The sequence below is a fragment of the Lipotes vexillifer genome, unplaced genomic scaffold (genome assembly GCF_000442215.2).
Source record: "Lipotes vexillifer unplaced genomic scaffold, Lipotes_vexillifer_v1.1 scaffold691, whole genome shotgun sequence".
NCBI classification, from domain to species: Eukaryota; Metazoa; Chordata; class Mammalia; order Artiodactyla; family Lipotidae; genus Lipotes; species Lipotes vexillifer.
Window position 1 is genome coordinate 764506 of NW_006788040.1, and position 16425 is coordinate 780930.

Here is a 16425-nt window from a genome sequence, read left to right on the forward strand (position 1 = left end):
GGCAGGCGGACTCCCAACCACTGCGCCACCAGGGAAGCCCCTGGTTCAACTCTTTTTTAAAGGGCCTTTACTCTCCATTGCCTCATTTTACTCTCTGGACAAACCCTATGTAGAGGGTCTCAGCAGAGACTATCAGCCCAGTTTACAGATGGGGATACTGAGGTGCAGAGTGGTTCTGTGACTTGCCAAGGCTGGTATCCAGGTCTAGAATCCCAGTTACCTGACCTAGAATAGTTCTCTTCCCTCAGAATTCTGGTCCTGGTGCCGCAGCCAGCTCATTCTGTTTGGGCTCTCAAAGGTGTATAATAAAGCGCTGGACAGTTGACCGAAGCTATGGGCCTGTGTAGTGGGAGTGACTGGGTGCACACCAAGATGAGGGATACTGGGGAGAATGTGAGGTGCCCTTTAGAATCAGCTGTTGTCATGCTCTGTGACACGTAGACATCTGTGGGCATGGGGGAGAAGGGACTTCCAGCAAAGCCTGTGGTCTCAATGTGACATTTTTCGTCTTACCAGTCTGCTGCCGACATTGGACAGATCCAGGAGCTGCAGCTGCAGCTAGAGGAAGCCAAGAAGGAGAAGCAGAAGCTTCAAGAACAGGTATGTGCTCAGAGTCGCCCTGTTGTGGGGGAGGATCCTGGGAACTGTCATTCATTCATTCACTCAACGTCAGTTGCATGACAGATGGATTGAGGACAATCCCAAGGGGGTGGGGAGAGGGGGAGAGAGAGAGGAGGAGGGGGGAGACAGGAGGGGGGGGAGAGAGGACACACACACACACACACACACACACACACACACACACACACACACACTTCTCTCTCTCTCTCTCTCTCTCTCTCTCTCTCTCTCCCTCTCTCCCTCTCTCACACACACACACACACACACACACACACACACACACACACACACACACACTCCTGCCCATGCTTGTTCAGGATCCATAGATGCCCCATGCAGCGAGGCTCATCAGGGATTCCATGCAGGATGTCTACCCCTGGGAAATGGCTCCAAGGAGAAGGGTCTGGTCTGTGCAAGACAGGATCACCATCCTTTGTGACATCTTCCTTTGAAGTCATGGTTCCTCCAAACACCCCTAAATTTCCCTCATTACCTAGTGGGTTGCTATCATCCATGAAATTCTCAAAGCTCTTCTAGAACCATTGCCTGTGCCCACTTAGAGTGGCTGTCAGAGTGACAGTCTCCCGCAGTATCTTTGGGCACAGAGTGACAGCAAGCGGAACAAAAATAACAGCAGGAGTGGCCACTTGCTGGGTGCTTGCTGTGTACCAGGCACTGATCTCCTTCACACACAAAAATGAAGAAACAAGCCTCAAGGGAAGACACTGACTTGCCCGACACACCCAGCTAGAAAGTGGGGAGCCAGGTTTGGAGCCCTGAAATATGTGCTTGGCTCCCACACCTGCTCTTGGTTGTGTTCTTGATGCTAAAGCTCGCTGTCCACTGACCGGCTTGGTGCTTCATCAGGGCAGGAGGAAGAGGTAAGAGAGGCACTGACTGGAAGGCCTGTTTGGAAGCTGAACGCACAGGAAGGGGCAGCGTCCCGTGTGGGGTCCTCAGCTGGGATCCAGCAGTTCGTGCTTGTGCACCTGAGCGGGGAAGGAGCAGCGTGGATGGGCCTGGGGCTGGGTCTTGCTGGGACCCCCGATTCTGGGACTCGGGGCTGCCAGGTGGTCAGTGGTCTTCTTGGGTGTGTCCGCAGCTGCAGGTGGCCCGGATGCACATTGAGTACCTGGAGCAGTCCACCGTGGACCGAGCCATCGTCAGCAGGCAGGAGGCGGTCATCTGTGACCTGGAGAACAAGACGGTGTTCCAGAAAGTGCAGATCAAGAGATTTGAGGTACTTGTTGGCGTGTAAATATTGCTCAGGCCTAGAGCTATGAGGGCTTTCACGTAAACTCCATCCATCTGCCCACTCATATGCCTTTGTCTGGATCTGTATCACTCATCCATCTCCTGAGTTCCCTTCCTCCATCCCTCCTTCCTGTCTTCAATCGCACTGTCCCACAGGCTCCCCATTCACTCAGCCTGGTCACCTCCTCTGTCTCCATCTCCATCCACCATCATCGGTCCATCCATCATCCCCCTTTTCCATCTGTTCTTCCTTTCTCTATTTTTTCTTCTCTTCCTCTGTTCTCTTTTTTTTCCTTCAGACCTTGACCCCTCTGTCAGTCCATGTTTTTATCCATTGATCCAGTTCTGCCCATCTCCATCCACTCACTCATCCACGTATGCACCCGACACTTGTTTTGAGCAGAAATTTATTTTGTCCCTAGTGTGTGTTAGGCTTTGTGTTGGGTGTGTGGAAGACGGATGTATTAAATAGATTCTGCTTTCCAGAAGCATAGAGCTTTGTAGGAGATGTGGGTAAGATATGTACATAAATACCCATACTAAGGAGAAGAGGGCTGTGAGGTTTGGAGGATGGAGGTCCTTTCAGCCTGGGGAATCAGGGAGGCTTACAGGAGGAGGTGGCTTTGCTGCTGGACCTTGAAGGACAGGTAAGACTTGGATGGGCTGGGGTGGAGTTCAGTGACTGTATTCGCATTTAGCTCTGTACACCAGTGGCATGGGACATTTACCGAGGAGATCACCATTGCCAAAACCTTCCACATCAGCTGTTCCACGTGATGTTCATCACAGCCCCATGGGGCATGCAGCATAGAATGAGAAGATGGCCCCAGAGAGGTCAAGCGAGTTATTCAAGATAAAGCCAGGTAGTGTCAGTGAGGGAAGGAGATTGACTCTTGACCTTCGCTCCATCCTGGTCTCAGGTTCTAATCTCCCTGCAGCCAGGGGGCTTACCCAAAGTATGACGGTATGTCTGAGCGATGGGAGGCTGCTCTTCTCACTCCGAAACATTTACTCCCAATCCCCTGTTGGGCTTTTGGTCTCTAAGAAGGCTGCTCTGGATGAAGACCAGAGAAAAATTCTTTGCGTTGGCCCTCAGTGCTTCTCGGAATTGCTCAAGGGATCCCTCAAGGCATAATTGTCTCTGCCGATCACCATGAAACTTTGACCTACTATATTTTAAATGACTAAATACATAATTTGAGCTATATCACATATCATTTTTTGCTTGATTCTAGCATGGTCAAGTGATAGCAGAGAAGAAAACAATTGTAGAGTAACTTTAAATGGCAGATTCTATCTCCAGATTCGCTTTTCCCTCTGCCATCATTATTGGAATTTAGTAGAATCCCAGGTCCTTGAGACGGGGTACCTTGGGGACACAATTGGAGGACTACTCTTCTTATGACCCTCCTGTTGCCCTTTGAAACCGTTGCTAAACTCCAGTTGAAAGGGGAAAGAGGAAACAAATCATAAAGCTTTTCTTTTAGGCCATTATTCAGTCTCTGATCTGGAAAGGGGCTCAGAGTCCTTAGCAGGGACCTAAAATATTCATGTGGGCTGCATTTTATGTCATCACTCGAGTATTTACCCATCACAATCGATTGGTTCCAGACTTGTTGGCCAACTAATGAATTCTGCAGAACAGCCCTTGGGTTAGTTTTCTGTAGCACTGGAGACGCTTAGGGCTCTTTTCTCTCTATTGATAGTTTCATTGTGTCCTTGTGGATTTCCACCCCCCACACACACACAAAGAAAAATGCTATGAAATATTAGAGCTCAGGCTTACGGGAGATTATTTGCTCAAACTTCCTCATTTTACAAATCGGGAAACCAGAATCCACGTTGGGGAAGGGATTTGGACCCGCCGGCATAGTGTCCTTTCCACCGTGCCGCTCCACCACCCAAACCTTGAGCTGAATGAAGCTCGCTATAAATCTTAATTCCCAGCCCTTAACCCAGCCCATCCTTTGTGCCAGGCACCAAGCTAAGCCTTCCGTGTAACTTAACATGTTCAACCCTGACAGCATCCCGGACATCATCCTGTCTCTCAGAGAGGTTAATAACCCGCCCAAGGTCACACAGCCAGGAAGAGGTAGAGGTAGGATTTGAACCCAGAACGTGAATTCAGCATCTGTCACTAAGCTACGCTGCATTTCAGAGTAGCAGCTATCATTTTCTATGTTTCCTTCATTTTTGTACCAGAAATCAGGATTATTACCCTGATTACTTTATAAAAACGCACAGAGACTCAGCAAAAGATTTCTTTCTGGAGCCTCCTGTGTCGGGCCCCAGGCTTCTAACTCCAGGGTGGGCGTGTGCTCTCTGCCCGGGCTTCAGGTCCTCGTGGTCCGGCTTCGGGACAGCCTGATGAAGATGGGTGAGGAGCTCTCACAGGCAGCCATGGCCGAGTCCCAGCAGAGGGAGAGCAGCCAGTATTACCAGCGGCGCCTGGAGGAGCTGAAGGTGGACATGGAGGAGCTGGTGCAGCGGGAGGCCGAAGCCAGCCGGCGGTGTGTGGAGCTGGTGAGTGTGGTCCTGTGATGGAGGATTCAGGAGGGGAGCCCTCCTTCCTTCTGAATGGGAGCCTCAGGGCCTGGTCCCTGGGGCCTTTGGGGGTAGACGGGAAGCAGGGAAGAAACCGGAAGGGGATGGGCTGTGAGCTGACACTGCCGTGGGCTGCAAACACCGGGGACAGGTCCAAAGTGAGCCAGTCGCATTCACTCCTGCAGGATGACTTCCAGCCACCTTTGTGCCTCAGACTCCGGACTTTCTCTTCCTGCCTCACACATTCTCCTCCAGAGGCAGGGCGGCCTCGTGCAAAGAGGAGAGAACCAACGTTTATTAAATGTCTCCCTTGCGTGGAGTCTTAACACTCATAATGCCGTGTAAGCGTCGTAATAATCCTGTGAAGTCAGTATTATTATCCCATTTTACAGATGAGGAAACTGAGGCTTGACAGAGCTGAGACAGACAGTCAAGGTCATACCTTGTAAATGTCAGAGGTCTTTCTGGGCTGTTAACAGCAACCACAAAGATAAAAACGATCATGCTAAACCCACCATTTATTAAGCACTGGCTGTGTGCCAGGTTCTGGGTTAAACCTTTCTTGTTTAAATCTTCCTGTCAGTACTGTGAAGTAGATGGGAAAACTGAGGCACGGGGACACACGTGCCAGATTGAGGCCCAGAGTGGTACATTCACCTGCCTGAGGCCACATGCAAGTAAGACTTGGAACCCAGGTCTGTCCAACTCTGTAGTCTCTACTTTTATTCACTAAGCCATGCCTATCCCCTGGTGTGGCCCAAGGTGCATTTTAAAATTTGTTTCCTTCCCAATGGGAAGGTTTCTCCATTGTTCATTGTATTTTTCTGAGAACAGTTTCCTGCAGGGATCACAGAGCGTCTGAGAGTGCCCACTCCTCCTTTTCCCCGCGAGCCCAGATATCCCCGAGCCTCTAGGTTTCCGCTTCTGCAGCCTGGGAGGCATCTGGCACCCCCTTTGCCCTCCACCGTAGAGCCTTCTCTGAGACAACCCAGAACGTGCTGCCGTTCGGCCCAGAGGGCTTTAAATCACCGTTGTCATCTCCTCCCTGCCCTGTCCACTCTGGTTTTGTGACAGGTCTCACCACCTTGTCCTCCTGCAGCAAGTATGTTTCCCGGGCCACTGCCTCCCGCGGCCAGTGTCATCCCCATAGCTCTGCCCCTGACAAGCCAGCAGCCCGGCTGTCGTGTCGGGATGAGGTGAGGCTCCGCACGGAGACCCAGGTTCCCAGACAGGTCCAAGCCCCGTGACTGGCAGCGCCTGCACCCGCCTTGGCCCTGGGAGAGGGAAAGGCTCTTTCTTCCAGCTGCCGGGCTGACTTCCTCATTAACCAGCCCTGCTCCTCTGCAGCTGTGTCCCCTCCTGCCATCTCTGGCTGCAGCAAGAGAACATCCCCAGCCCTCCTCCTCCCATGTCTTCTTCAGCTGGCCGGACGCCAGGCCTTCCCGTCCCATCAGGTAGTGGCTTTCCTCCTCTCCCCTCTGCTCTCTTCCTCCCTCCCCTCCCCTCCCCTCCCTTCTCTTCTCACTTTCCTCTCCTGCCCCCATTCCCAGGGACATGTTCAGATCTTTAAAGGCCCTAAAATCTGGAAAAGGTTATAATGCAACCCCCATATATGGGTCACAACTGCAAAGCACAAAGCTTATGTGTGTGCTAAAATTAGACTTGCATCTTTCTCTGTTTTCTCATTGTAAGATTCTGGGTAAGCTTACCGAGGCTGAACTATTCTTTTTATTTTGGTGTGTTTGGGGTTGGGCGCTGTATCAGTTTTCCAGGGCTGCCTTAGAAATTTACCCCAGAGTGGGTGGTTTAAAACAAAGTGGGTGGTTTAAAACGAGAGAAATGTATTCTCTCACAGTTTCGAAGGCCAAAAGTCAGAAATCAAAGTATTGGCAGGTCTGTGCTCCCTCTGATGGGTCCAGGCTAGAATTCTTCTGTGCTATTCCAAATTCTGGTGGTTCCAGGTATTCCTTGGCTTATGGCCAGGTCACTCCAGTCTCTGCCACTGTCTTCACATGGTTCCTCATCCTGTGCGTGTATGTCTCAGATACCCATCTGCCTTTTCTTCTAAGGCCACCTGTAATTGGATTTAGGGCCCACTCTAAACCCAATTTGATTTCATCTCAGGGCCCTTCCTTTAATTACATTCGTAAACACCCTTTTTCTGAATAAGGCCCTATTGACAGGTTCTGGGAGGACGTAACATTTTGGGGGCCACCCTTCGACCCGCTACGGAGGGAGGGCGTGTTCCTCCACAGCCGCTTGTTTCTGCAGTGATTCCGTGGGTGGGCAGGGCTCACAGGGACAGTGTTAGGCTGGCAGACCTGTCCTGGTAGGGGATGTCCCGAGCTCACCAACCTACCTGCCCTCAAGTAGGCCCCTTGCCTTTGAGCTCTGGGGTATTTCCTCTGGGGCAGGAGAGGATATCATACTTTCTTACTTTCTCGTTTATCCATTTATTCATTCCACACCAATTCTGGGCCTGGCACGGGGACGGGCATTGGAGGGGAGGGGCGCGGAATCATAACGTCCCTGATTTTTACACACTCACAGTGTGGACAGAATGCTGCTCAGTGGGAGAGTTCAGTGAACACTGTCATTTTCAGAGGAACGCTGTTGGTGAGGCCCCTCCCGTCGTGTGGCATCCTCGCACTTTTCCAGGCATCCCAGGAGGTGACATCTCTCACCTCTCAGGTTCATGTCTGTGCCACCAATTTCCCTTCCTCCGCCCTACCCCTGTAAGGTAAGGGAGGCGCTGCTCTGTGCCATGTGTTCTTGATAAACTTCACCTGCAAGGCAGTCAGTCAGGGTTCTGGTTCTTCTGTCCATGCGATTGGTATGTATCCCTAGGTTTTACTCTGGGCCAAACCCAGTGCTGGATGTTGGGGCCCAACAGGGAACAAGACACACCCTCACCCTTGAGGAGCGCGTGCTGAAGGGAGAGATATTGCCAAGGCCATTGCTTGTGTATTTTATACGTTTCTCTGCAGTGGTAGCTCAGAGATTTCACAGGCAAAACAAAGGGTCTGTGTGCTGGGATTTGGAGGGTTCCTAGAAGACCAGTTGGCATCATGCTCCCGGTCATCACCACAAATCACTCCTCTGAGTAAACCGTTGCCCATTTCATCTTCTGTTTTTAAAGTTCACATCTCTCTGGGAGGGATAGTGAATTTCCGAACTCCCTGGGCCAAGCATACCTTCCTTCCTTCATTCATTCCTTGGACAGACATTGATTGAGTCGCTCTGGGCTTAGGCTCTTTGCAGATGTCATCTTCTTTCACGCTTACGTCACCCCAGCAGGTATGGACACAAGGGGTGCCTGGCCCAGGGCTGCAGAGTCAGGAGTGGCGGAGCTGGGATCGGCTTCCCTGCGTGTCCAGTGCTAAAGCTTTCACTGGGACACCACGCTGCCCTCCCAACCCAACCCTGCTGAAAACTGGCTCTTCTGTGGAGACCCCAGAAAGGATCCCACACTCTGGGCCCTGGTGAGAAGCAGGAAGGATATTGATGGATCTCCCCTCGGTGTTCCTTTCCGCCTGTCCCACCCTGTCCCATTTGTCACTGTTGGTGTTGGTTTAAAGGGCCGCAGGTTGTTCCGTGTGAACGATTTACACCCCAGGCTGGCAAACCGGCACGTCCAGATCAGGATCAGTTACCCCGCCGATGGAACTTCTCTTCCCAGAAAACAGAAAAATGAGGTTTTGCCATTAATTTTCGTAAATGCACTGTTCCTGGCGACTCCAGGAACCATTATGGAGAAAAGAATAGTCTGGCTCTAAGTCATTCAAGTCCTTTTCCGCTGGGGCGGCAAGACAGCTTATCCGTGGGTTTATATCCTGTTGTTTTTCAGTAGATACGGAGCTCAGGGGAAACCACCTCAGCCCCAGGTCAGGGTGACCAAGGGCGGTCAAGGACAGTTGGAAGAGTTAGAGTTGAGGGTGACAGGAAGGCCTGCCCTCTGCCGGCTTTCAGCCAGATGCACTGGCTTTGGAGGCTACACCTGTCGGGTTACCCTTCAGCACCTTGGCCTGACTCTCTATAGTCTTAACTTTCCCCTGAAAACCTTAGATGGCGCCTCTGCTCACTCTTAGCTCAGCACCCAGTGACCCAAGCTAGAAATCACGGTGGCCCATCTGTCTCTGAGTCATACAGATTAATGGCCACACCTGCTGATTTTATCCTACTGAGGTATTTTTCAAATCCATCCTTTCCAGTCCCAGCCCGGTGTCCTCTGTCTCTGTTTTAATCTGCAGCCCCTCTGGTCTGGGCCTGTACAGTTACCGTGTATCTTGGCTCCCCACTGTTCCTCCACTCTGGCTCCTTCCTGCCAAAGGTCATTCTAGAAGGGACACATCTTACTGTGTTGCTCTTCCGCTGAGAAATCTTCCATGGCTCTCCACTGCCTCCAGAGCAAAGCTGCTTCATAGAAATCTAGTCTCTGTAGACCCCTCTGCCTTTGGTTGTCTGCCTCTCGTCACCTCGCATGATCTACTCAAGCACAAAGGCGTTAGGCCCCAGCGCCAGGTCATTTCTGGGCTCATCACCTTTGTTCTCCTGCATCCCTCTGCCCGCCTGCTCAGCCCGTAACAGGTCAGAGCTCACCTCCAGGAAGCCCTCACTGTTACCCCCACCCGTCACTAAGTTACGTACCTCCTCTGTGTTCCCACATCGCCTTGTGTTCACCCCATTCATACGGGTTATTGTCATTGCTTGTGTTCTTGTCTTCCTAGACAGGGAGCACCTGAGAGAGGGGGGTGGGTTTTATTTGACTCTTGGTCTCCAGTTCAGGGTTAGGCACAGGTAGATTCTCAGAAATTGCTGAATGAATAGTTTCCACAGCGTTTTGAAGTTTTACCTTTTGAGAGAACAGCTCAAAAATTATCTTAAAAATTGGAACTTTTCAGATCAACACATTTTTCTTTGCGTCCTGCCATGTACCCGTCCCTGTGCCTGATGTTATGGGAGATGCAGACATGAATGGACCAGGGACTGTGCCTCTGGAGACCTCAAGTTCCAGAGGAGGAGATGCATGTGTCTCTAAATACTTCTGGTACAGGATGGGATGTGCGAGCAAAGGAGGAAGTGGTTTGGTAGAAGCGGGAGACATTGCATGGAGGATGCGGTGTTGGCCAGCAGCCTTGCGCAAGCAGCCGTCTGATCGTGGTCGTCTCAACCTCGTCGTCGTCTCTGACCTGCATTCAGCAAACGTCTAGGGCATGCCTGCCGTGTGGCGGGCCATGTCCAGGTCTCCAGAAAGGCCGAGATAAACCCACATATCGGGATGTAAACACAGACTCTTCACCTCCACCCTTCTTACTTCTCTTCCTTCTTTCTCCTTGCAGCTCCCCCACTGGCCGCCAGCTGCAAAACCCTTCCCTCCCCCCACTGCCACCTGCTCTCTCCTGCTGCTTCTCTTGCTAGACAAGTTCTCACTTGACCGGGTGTGGACACGTGGTCTCTCTCTCTCTCTCATTTCCTCACACAGTTGTTCTGGCTTCTCTTGGGAGGGAGGGCTCTGCTCTAACAGCTGCCGAAAGCTGGTTGTCTTAAAACAATAGAGGTGTGTCGTCTCACAGTTCTGGGCGCCAGAAGTCTGAAGTCAGGGTGTCAGCGGGGCCACTCCCTCAGAAGGCTCTTAAGGGAGGCTCCTTCCTCCCTCTGCCAGCTTCTGGGGGCTCCGGGCGTTCCTTGGCTACGGCCACATAACTTTAATCTCTGCCTCCGTCTTCACGGGGGCTTCTTCTCTGCCCTGTCTCTGTGTCCTCTCTTCTCATAAGGACACCAGGCCTTGGATTTAAAGCTCCCCTAATCCGGTATGACCTCATCTTGATTAACTACATCTGCGAAGACCCTATCTCCCAAAAGGTCACATTCTGAGGTTCCAAGTGGATATGATTTGGGGGAGGACACCTCAGCTCACTGCAGGCTGGTGGAAAGAGCATTGGACTTGAAGTATGAGACCTCGGGCGGCTAAGTTAACACTGCAGAACCTCAGTTTCCCCATCGGTAAATTGGGAGCAAAATACAACCGATCTCACTGGGAGGCGGTGAGGAGTAAATGAGATGGTGTAGGTGAAAGTGCCCGATGATAGCACACAGTAGGCACTTAATAGATGCTCCCTTGTTTTCTTTCCCCTTTCTTTTCACTCCTCCCATGACTCTTTCTTGGTCCACTCAGACTTCGTCACAAGTCTGCCAGCTATGCGGCCGCATCCCGTCCTACGCGCACGATGGCTGGGGCAGTGTTGATGAGAGCTAGTGCTTTACTGCTGACTGCGTGCTGGGCATTGGGTTAAGGACTTTACATGAGATCTCTCTTTTAAGCCTCTCTGTCTGAGGTAACTATCCCTGTTTCACCAATAAAGAAACTGAGATCAGAGAACTGAAGCAACTTCTCCAAAGTCACAATCCCAGTCAAGTGGCTGAGTTAGAATCTGGACCAAGATCTCACCAGCTCAAGGCCATTCTCTCCCTCAGAACATTTAGACACATGGAATTTCCTCATTCAAGTACCTTTTTTAAAAGTGAGTCATAAAAATTAATACTGCCTTTGATTCTGTAATCTAGGGTTTCTCAGTCTTGGCATTATTGACATTTTGGGCTGAATAATTGTCTGATGTGGGGCTGTCCTGTGCTGTGTTGGATATTTAGCAGCATCTCTGGCCTCTACCCACCGGATGCAAGTAGCTCCCCACCCAAGTCATCACGATCAAAAATATCTCCCCTAGGGCTTCCCTGGTGGCGCAGTGGTTGAGAGTCCGCCTGCCAATGCAGGGGACACGGGTTCGTGCCCTGGTCCGGGAAGATCCCACATGCCGCGGAGCGGCTGGGCCCGTGAGCCGTGGCCGCTGGGCCTGCGCATCCGGAGCCTGTGCTCCGCAACGGGAGAGGCCACAACAGTGAGAGGCCCGCGTACCGCCAAAAAAAACAAAACAAAACAAAACAAAAATATCTCCCCTGGTGGCGGAGCGTTGGATTACCCTGGGCCCGGCAGAACGGAGCTTGAGGACGTGAGCAAATACTGCAGCCCAGTGAACCTGGCTGTCTCTCCGCATCTGACCGTGGTGCTGTTGGCCTGTTCTTCACCTCCTGGTCCTTCACTTAGGAGGTCACCTCCACCACGTCCACTCGGGATATCTACAAAGAGCTCCTCATCGCTTTAGTGGCCTCACTCTTCATGGGCTTTGGAGTCCTCTACCTGCTGCTCTGGGTCGGCATCTACGTATGAGCTCCCAAGGCTTCCAGCCAGGCGGCTTCACTGAATCTCTGCTTTTGTAAATTAATTTTTTTTTTTTTTTTACTGTGCCGGAAGTGTCCCATCGGCTGCTCACAATAAAGGCAGATGTGTGAGCAAAAAAAAAAAAAAAAACCTTCAGACCTTGCCAGATGTACCCTGGGGAGCAAAGTCACCCTATTAATAATCACTGCTCTAGTCTCATCCTCACAGTAACCCTTAAGGTAAACGCCTGTGATACTCCCCCTTTTACAGATGGTCAAACTGAGACTCAGGGCAGAGGGGTGATGTGACGCGCCCCAGGTCACAGAAGAACTGGAGTGGGGATCACATCAAAAGAGAAAAATTCAAGGGTGGGCAGAAGAGGCAGCCGAACACCCTCCACACAAAGGAAAAAGACAGTAGCAGTTCCAGCAAAAGCCAGTCCTAACCTTTTCGAGACCCAGAGGTGACTTCGCAGCAGAGTCTAATTCCAAGTGGAACGGAAGGCCTCGCTGCAGACTGTGTGCTTTTAATAATGTTTAAATAAAACATGGGAGCATGGGTGAGATCTCCGCACCAAGCCTGGCTTGTCAGCAGCCTGAGCAGCCATAAATAGTTAATAGACAACCGCTCATGGCTCTACTTCTTTTAAACCTAGCATCAATTATATATGGTCCATGAATTATTTATTTGGTGTTACTCGGGTCTATCTTCCACTTTCGGGGGGGAAAAAGTGAAAACAATGTGAGGCCTAAAAGAGATGAGGGGATGTCTCCCTTCTGCGTTGGTGAATTTTCCTGTGAGGAGAAAGCCTCCCATGGATGCAGTGGAGGGGTTCACTTTGAACTGGGATCTGGGAAGACTCTGCTAGATCACCAGGAGAAGAGCTTGGGGCGGTGGTGTTCTGGCAGAGGGTTAACAACCGGCTCTCCAGCGTAGGTGGAATCCCAGTTGGTCTGTAGTGTTTTCCAGTCTCTGTGGTGTAAATCTTCCCCCGGGGCTGGTTTCCAGCTAACCGTGTGTGTGTGTGTGTGTGTGTGTGTGTGTGTGTGTGTGTGTGTGTGTGTGTGTGTGTGTGTGTGTGTGTGTGTGTGTGTGTGTGTGTGTGTGTGTGTGTTGCAACTCAGCTTTTCCATAGAGGGTCCCCTCTCCACCACAGTCCACCCTCACACCCGCATGCGCGCGTGCGCGCGCACACACACACACACACACACACACACACACACGCGCGCGCGCGCGCGCGCGCGCGCGCGCGGTGTTGGGAAGCCACGCCCAGCAGTACTGTTACGTGGCGTCTCCGCTGGGCAGACATGATAGACAAAAACAACTTCAAAAGCACGGGCAGAATGTTAGTAAAATTAGGAAGCCGTGTGTTTTGAGCATGTGTTACCTCTGTCTTTAATGTGATTTATTTAATTGTAAGTTGACATTCAATTTTTAATAATACGTATTTGTGTAACAGCTGGCTCGCAAAATTCCTGAAAACTCAGCAGTCAGCTCTCGCCAGTCTGTGGGAGCTGGTTCCAGCGCATCCCAGGCTTGGAGTCTCCCTGGGCTGGGGTCGCCCCACCCTGGTTCGGAGTGGAAGCAGCAGAAGCGTGGAGTCCGAGGGCTCTCACATCACATCTCATCGCTCGCTGACCGACTTTTTTTAAGCCAGGTTACTTCACTATGAGAACTCTGTCCTCTTGAGGAGGACGTTCTTTCACCTCATGTATGAAATGGGTGTGATCAGATCTCCTCAGAGAGACTGAAGCGAGTAATCCACACCATGCTTCTCGCTCCGCCTGTCACATAACTGTCCCTGCAGGCGTGCTGGCTGCTCCGTCTTCCCCTCTGGTTCTCCTTCTCGTGTCTTCTGAGGATCTGGCCGTAGCTGGTAAGGGCTTCAGGAAACCCAAAGACGGATTCTGTTTAGTTTTCGTGTTTGTTTTCGCTTTTGGTTTGTTTTGGGTTTTGGCCGCCCAGAGACCCATGTTTTCAAACTTTAGGTCAGAACACAGACCTCTCCCACCGCCTGCCCCCACCCCGGAGGTATATCCACCAAAAGGTTTCATTTTAAACAGCTCTCAGTGTTTTTCTCCCGCCAGTGGCTCTGGACTTCAGAGCGTACAGATGAGGTATTTTGGCTGAGAACTGAAGTGTTTAAAAAGGCAGTTCCGTGTGGAGGGCGTTTGGGGCCACGAGCAAGGTATAAATAACACCTCTTATAGCTCTCTGGACAGGGAGAGAGCTCTCCTAATCACTGCCCCGCTATCTCAGTGTGACCCAAAATGGCCCAACGAAACTCCCTGTTCACACACTGCTTCCCTCCCCACTAGTCGCGGCCTCCTGTGCTCTCAGCTGGCAGGGGACAACGTGGGCCTTTGTATCACCCCCACTTCCAGGCACTGTGGGCTCCTCTGCTTGTCTCCCCACAGAGGTTTCCGTACAAAAGACACTTGGTCCTAAAAGGGACTTAGAACCGGGTGTTGCCAGCCCCACACATATTTCTGAAACGGAATTTTTCCAAGCTCTCCTGATCCCAGGTGGTGAATGTGCTTGTCTCAATTCAAGAGGTGTTATCATCTAACGAAATGAGTTTCTTTGCGTCTGCCTCTGAGATGAGATATCTAGATAATAAAATCTATTAACGAAAGCCTACCTAGGAATAATTGGGCCTATTACTCCCTGACTTGTGGCTTTGTTTCTGCCACAAGTGAAAGTGCCACAGATGGAAACACACGCTCCAGTAATTAATCAGAATTGAAAGTTGCTAATACCAATTACAAATAACGAGTGGAGTCTGGAGGTGGCAAACAGAAGAGCAAATACGAAGCTTGTCCCCAGAGACTTCATCAGTTGAACTTTCGTCACCTTAGACTTGTGCAAATTAGAGTAACTTAACCTCCCAAAGTTACTTAAAAAAAAAAAAAAAAGTGGGAGGAAACACTGATTGAGCGGTGCAGGTGTACATTAAATTATTAAAATAAATCCAATTGGAATTGTTTAGATGAGATTAAGCCACACTTAACTGCATGTCAGAGAGGCTTGGGAAGGTTAATCTTCACAACTGAAAGCACAATCATTGTCCCAGTTGGACATCTTCAGGCGATAGTGGTCCCAGGGAGCCCCAGATCAGACTCTTAATGTTTTAAATTCATTTCCAGACTATAATTTGGTTTGAAAAACAATTCATCTCTTTCTGATGCCCCTTTTCTTTTTCTGTCTTTTGTGGCTGAACTTAAAACAATGAGAAAGTAGATGGAGACCTCAGAAGTTGAGGATAGACCAAGCAATGGTAAAGAAAATGTTTTTGGGGGGAGAATTGGCTGATTTGGAATTGCAAGCATGTGGAAATAGAAATGGATGAGGGAAGTGGTCTGAACTACAGCTCTTGGGGTTGTAAGTGACAGACCTCGAACTGGCTTAAGCAAATGGAGTTTATCAGAAAAAAAAAAATTTGCTTACTTTTGCCCTCAAACATTGTTTGGCACATAGGAGGCGTAAAAAATGCACGCCAAACGAAGTAGGAGCTTGACAGAGTGGCAGAGTACTAGGAGTCAGGAGACTGGGTGCGAATCTCAGTGCCGTCACTTCCCTACTGTGTGCCTTTGGTCAAGATGCTCACCTTCTTTGTGTCTGTTATCTTATAAAATAGGGCTAGTCATCGCAACTCCATCACATCATTTCAAGGCAGATTTAATGAAATAATGCATTTAAATGCTTATCACAGGGCATAAAGCAAACTCACTGTCACATCATCATCGTTATCACTGCCTTAATTTGTTCAGGCTGCCATAACAAAACACCACAGACTGGGTGGCTTATAAACAACAGAAATTTACCACTCACAGTTCTGGAGGTTGGGAAGTCCAAGGTCAGGGCACCAGCATGGTCGCATTTTGGCGAGGGTTCTCTTCCTGGTTCATAGCTGGTGCCTTCTTGCTGTGTCCTCACACAGTGGAAGGGTCTAGGACTGTCTCTGCCTTCTAATCCCATTCATTGAGGGCACTATCCTCATGACCTGATCACTTCCAGAGGCCCCACCTACTAATACCATCCCCTTGGGGGTTAGGATTTCAAAGTATGAATGAAGTGGAGGGCCAGCATTCAGACCAAGCAGTCATCGTCACTGTCACCTCCATCCTCACCACTACCACCATCGCCATCATCATTCACCATCATCACCATCCTCATTCTCATCACTATCATCATCGTCACCACCAGCATCACCATGAGAGTGAGACCCAGAACAGAGAGCACAGAAGAGCCCCCCTCGAGAACAGGCAAGCTCTGAGCTTTAGAGCAGAGGTATAAGCCTAGGCAGTGGTTAACTCATTTCCAGTTGGACAGTTCTGGGAATTCTGTCCCCCACGTGCTGTCCCCCCACCCCCCACCCCCGTGACCCATGGGTTCATAGATGCCTCCTTTTGTGCTCAGTGTCCTAGGCACCAGCTTCATTGGAATTCCGTTCTTTGCCCAGTCTTGCCTTGGCTGCATTCCAGGTAAATGACCTGGAGCCCATCCTGCTGCATGTCACCTCTGCCGCCTGCCTGCTCACATAATTAGAATGAACACGTTCATTTCCCTAAGAGCAGTCTGATCTTCACCCCGTAAAGTTTTCACGTGGAAGAAGAAAGGCAAAGACGAGCTACATCTGTCCTTGTTCAGGCAATTTGCAGCTGTCCGCAACTGACATCCACCCAGCTGGGCAGCCGTCGCAGGCTTCCTGTTCGCTTTTGGTGGGAGGTGATGCAGTCTATGCTGTTATTAACGTTTGGCAGTGGTTTAGACATGCGGCGTCCTGCTGA

General features: G+C 50.6%; 1 protein-coding gene and 1 pseudogene across 1 annotated transcript in view; both read left to right on the top strand.

Annotated features, from left to right (window-relative positions):
• The window catches only part of MYO18B (myosin XVIIIB), a 227650-nt gene that overhangs the window by 161745 nt on the left and 49480 nt on the right, over window positions 1-16425 (top strand). The window contains exons 36-38 of the mRNA XM_007461210.1: window positions 517-600; window positions 1724-1861; window positions 4213-4398. Coding sequence (XP_007461272.1) covers window positions 517-600; window positions 1724-1861; window positions 4213-4398 — 408 coding nt within the window. The remainder of the gene's footprint in view (window positions 1-516; window positions 601-1723; window positions 1862-4212; window positions 4399-16425) is intronic.
• LOC103069671 (transmembrane protein 258-like) lies at window positions 4754-11644 on the top strand (annotated as a pseudogene).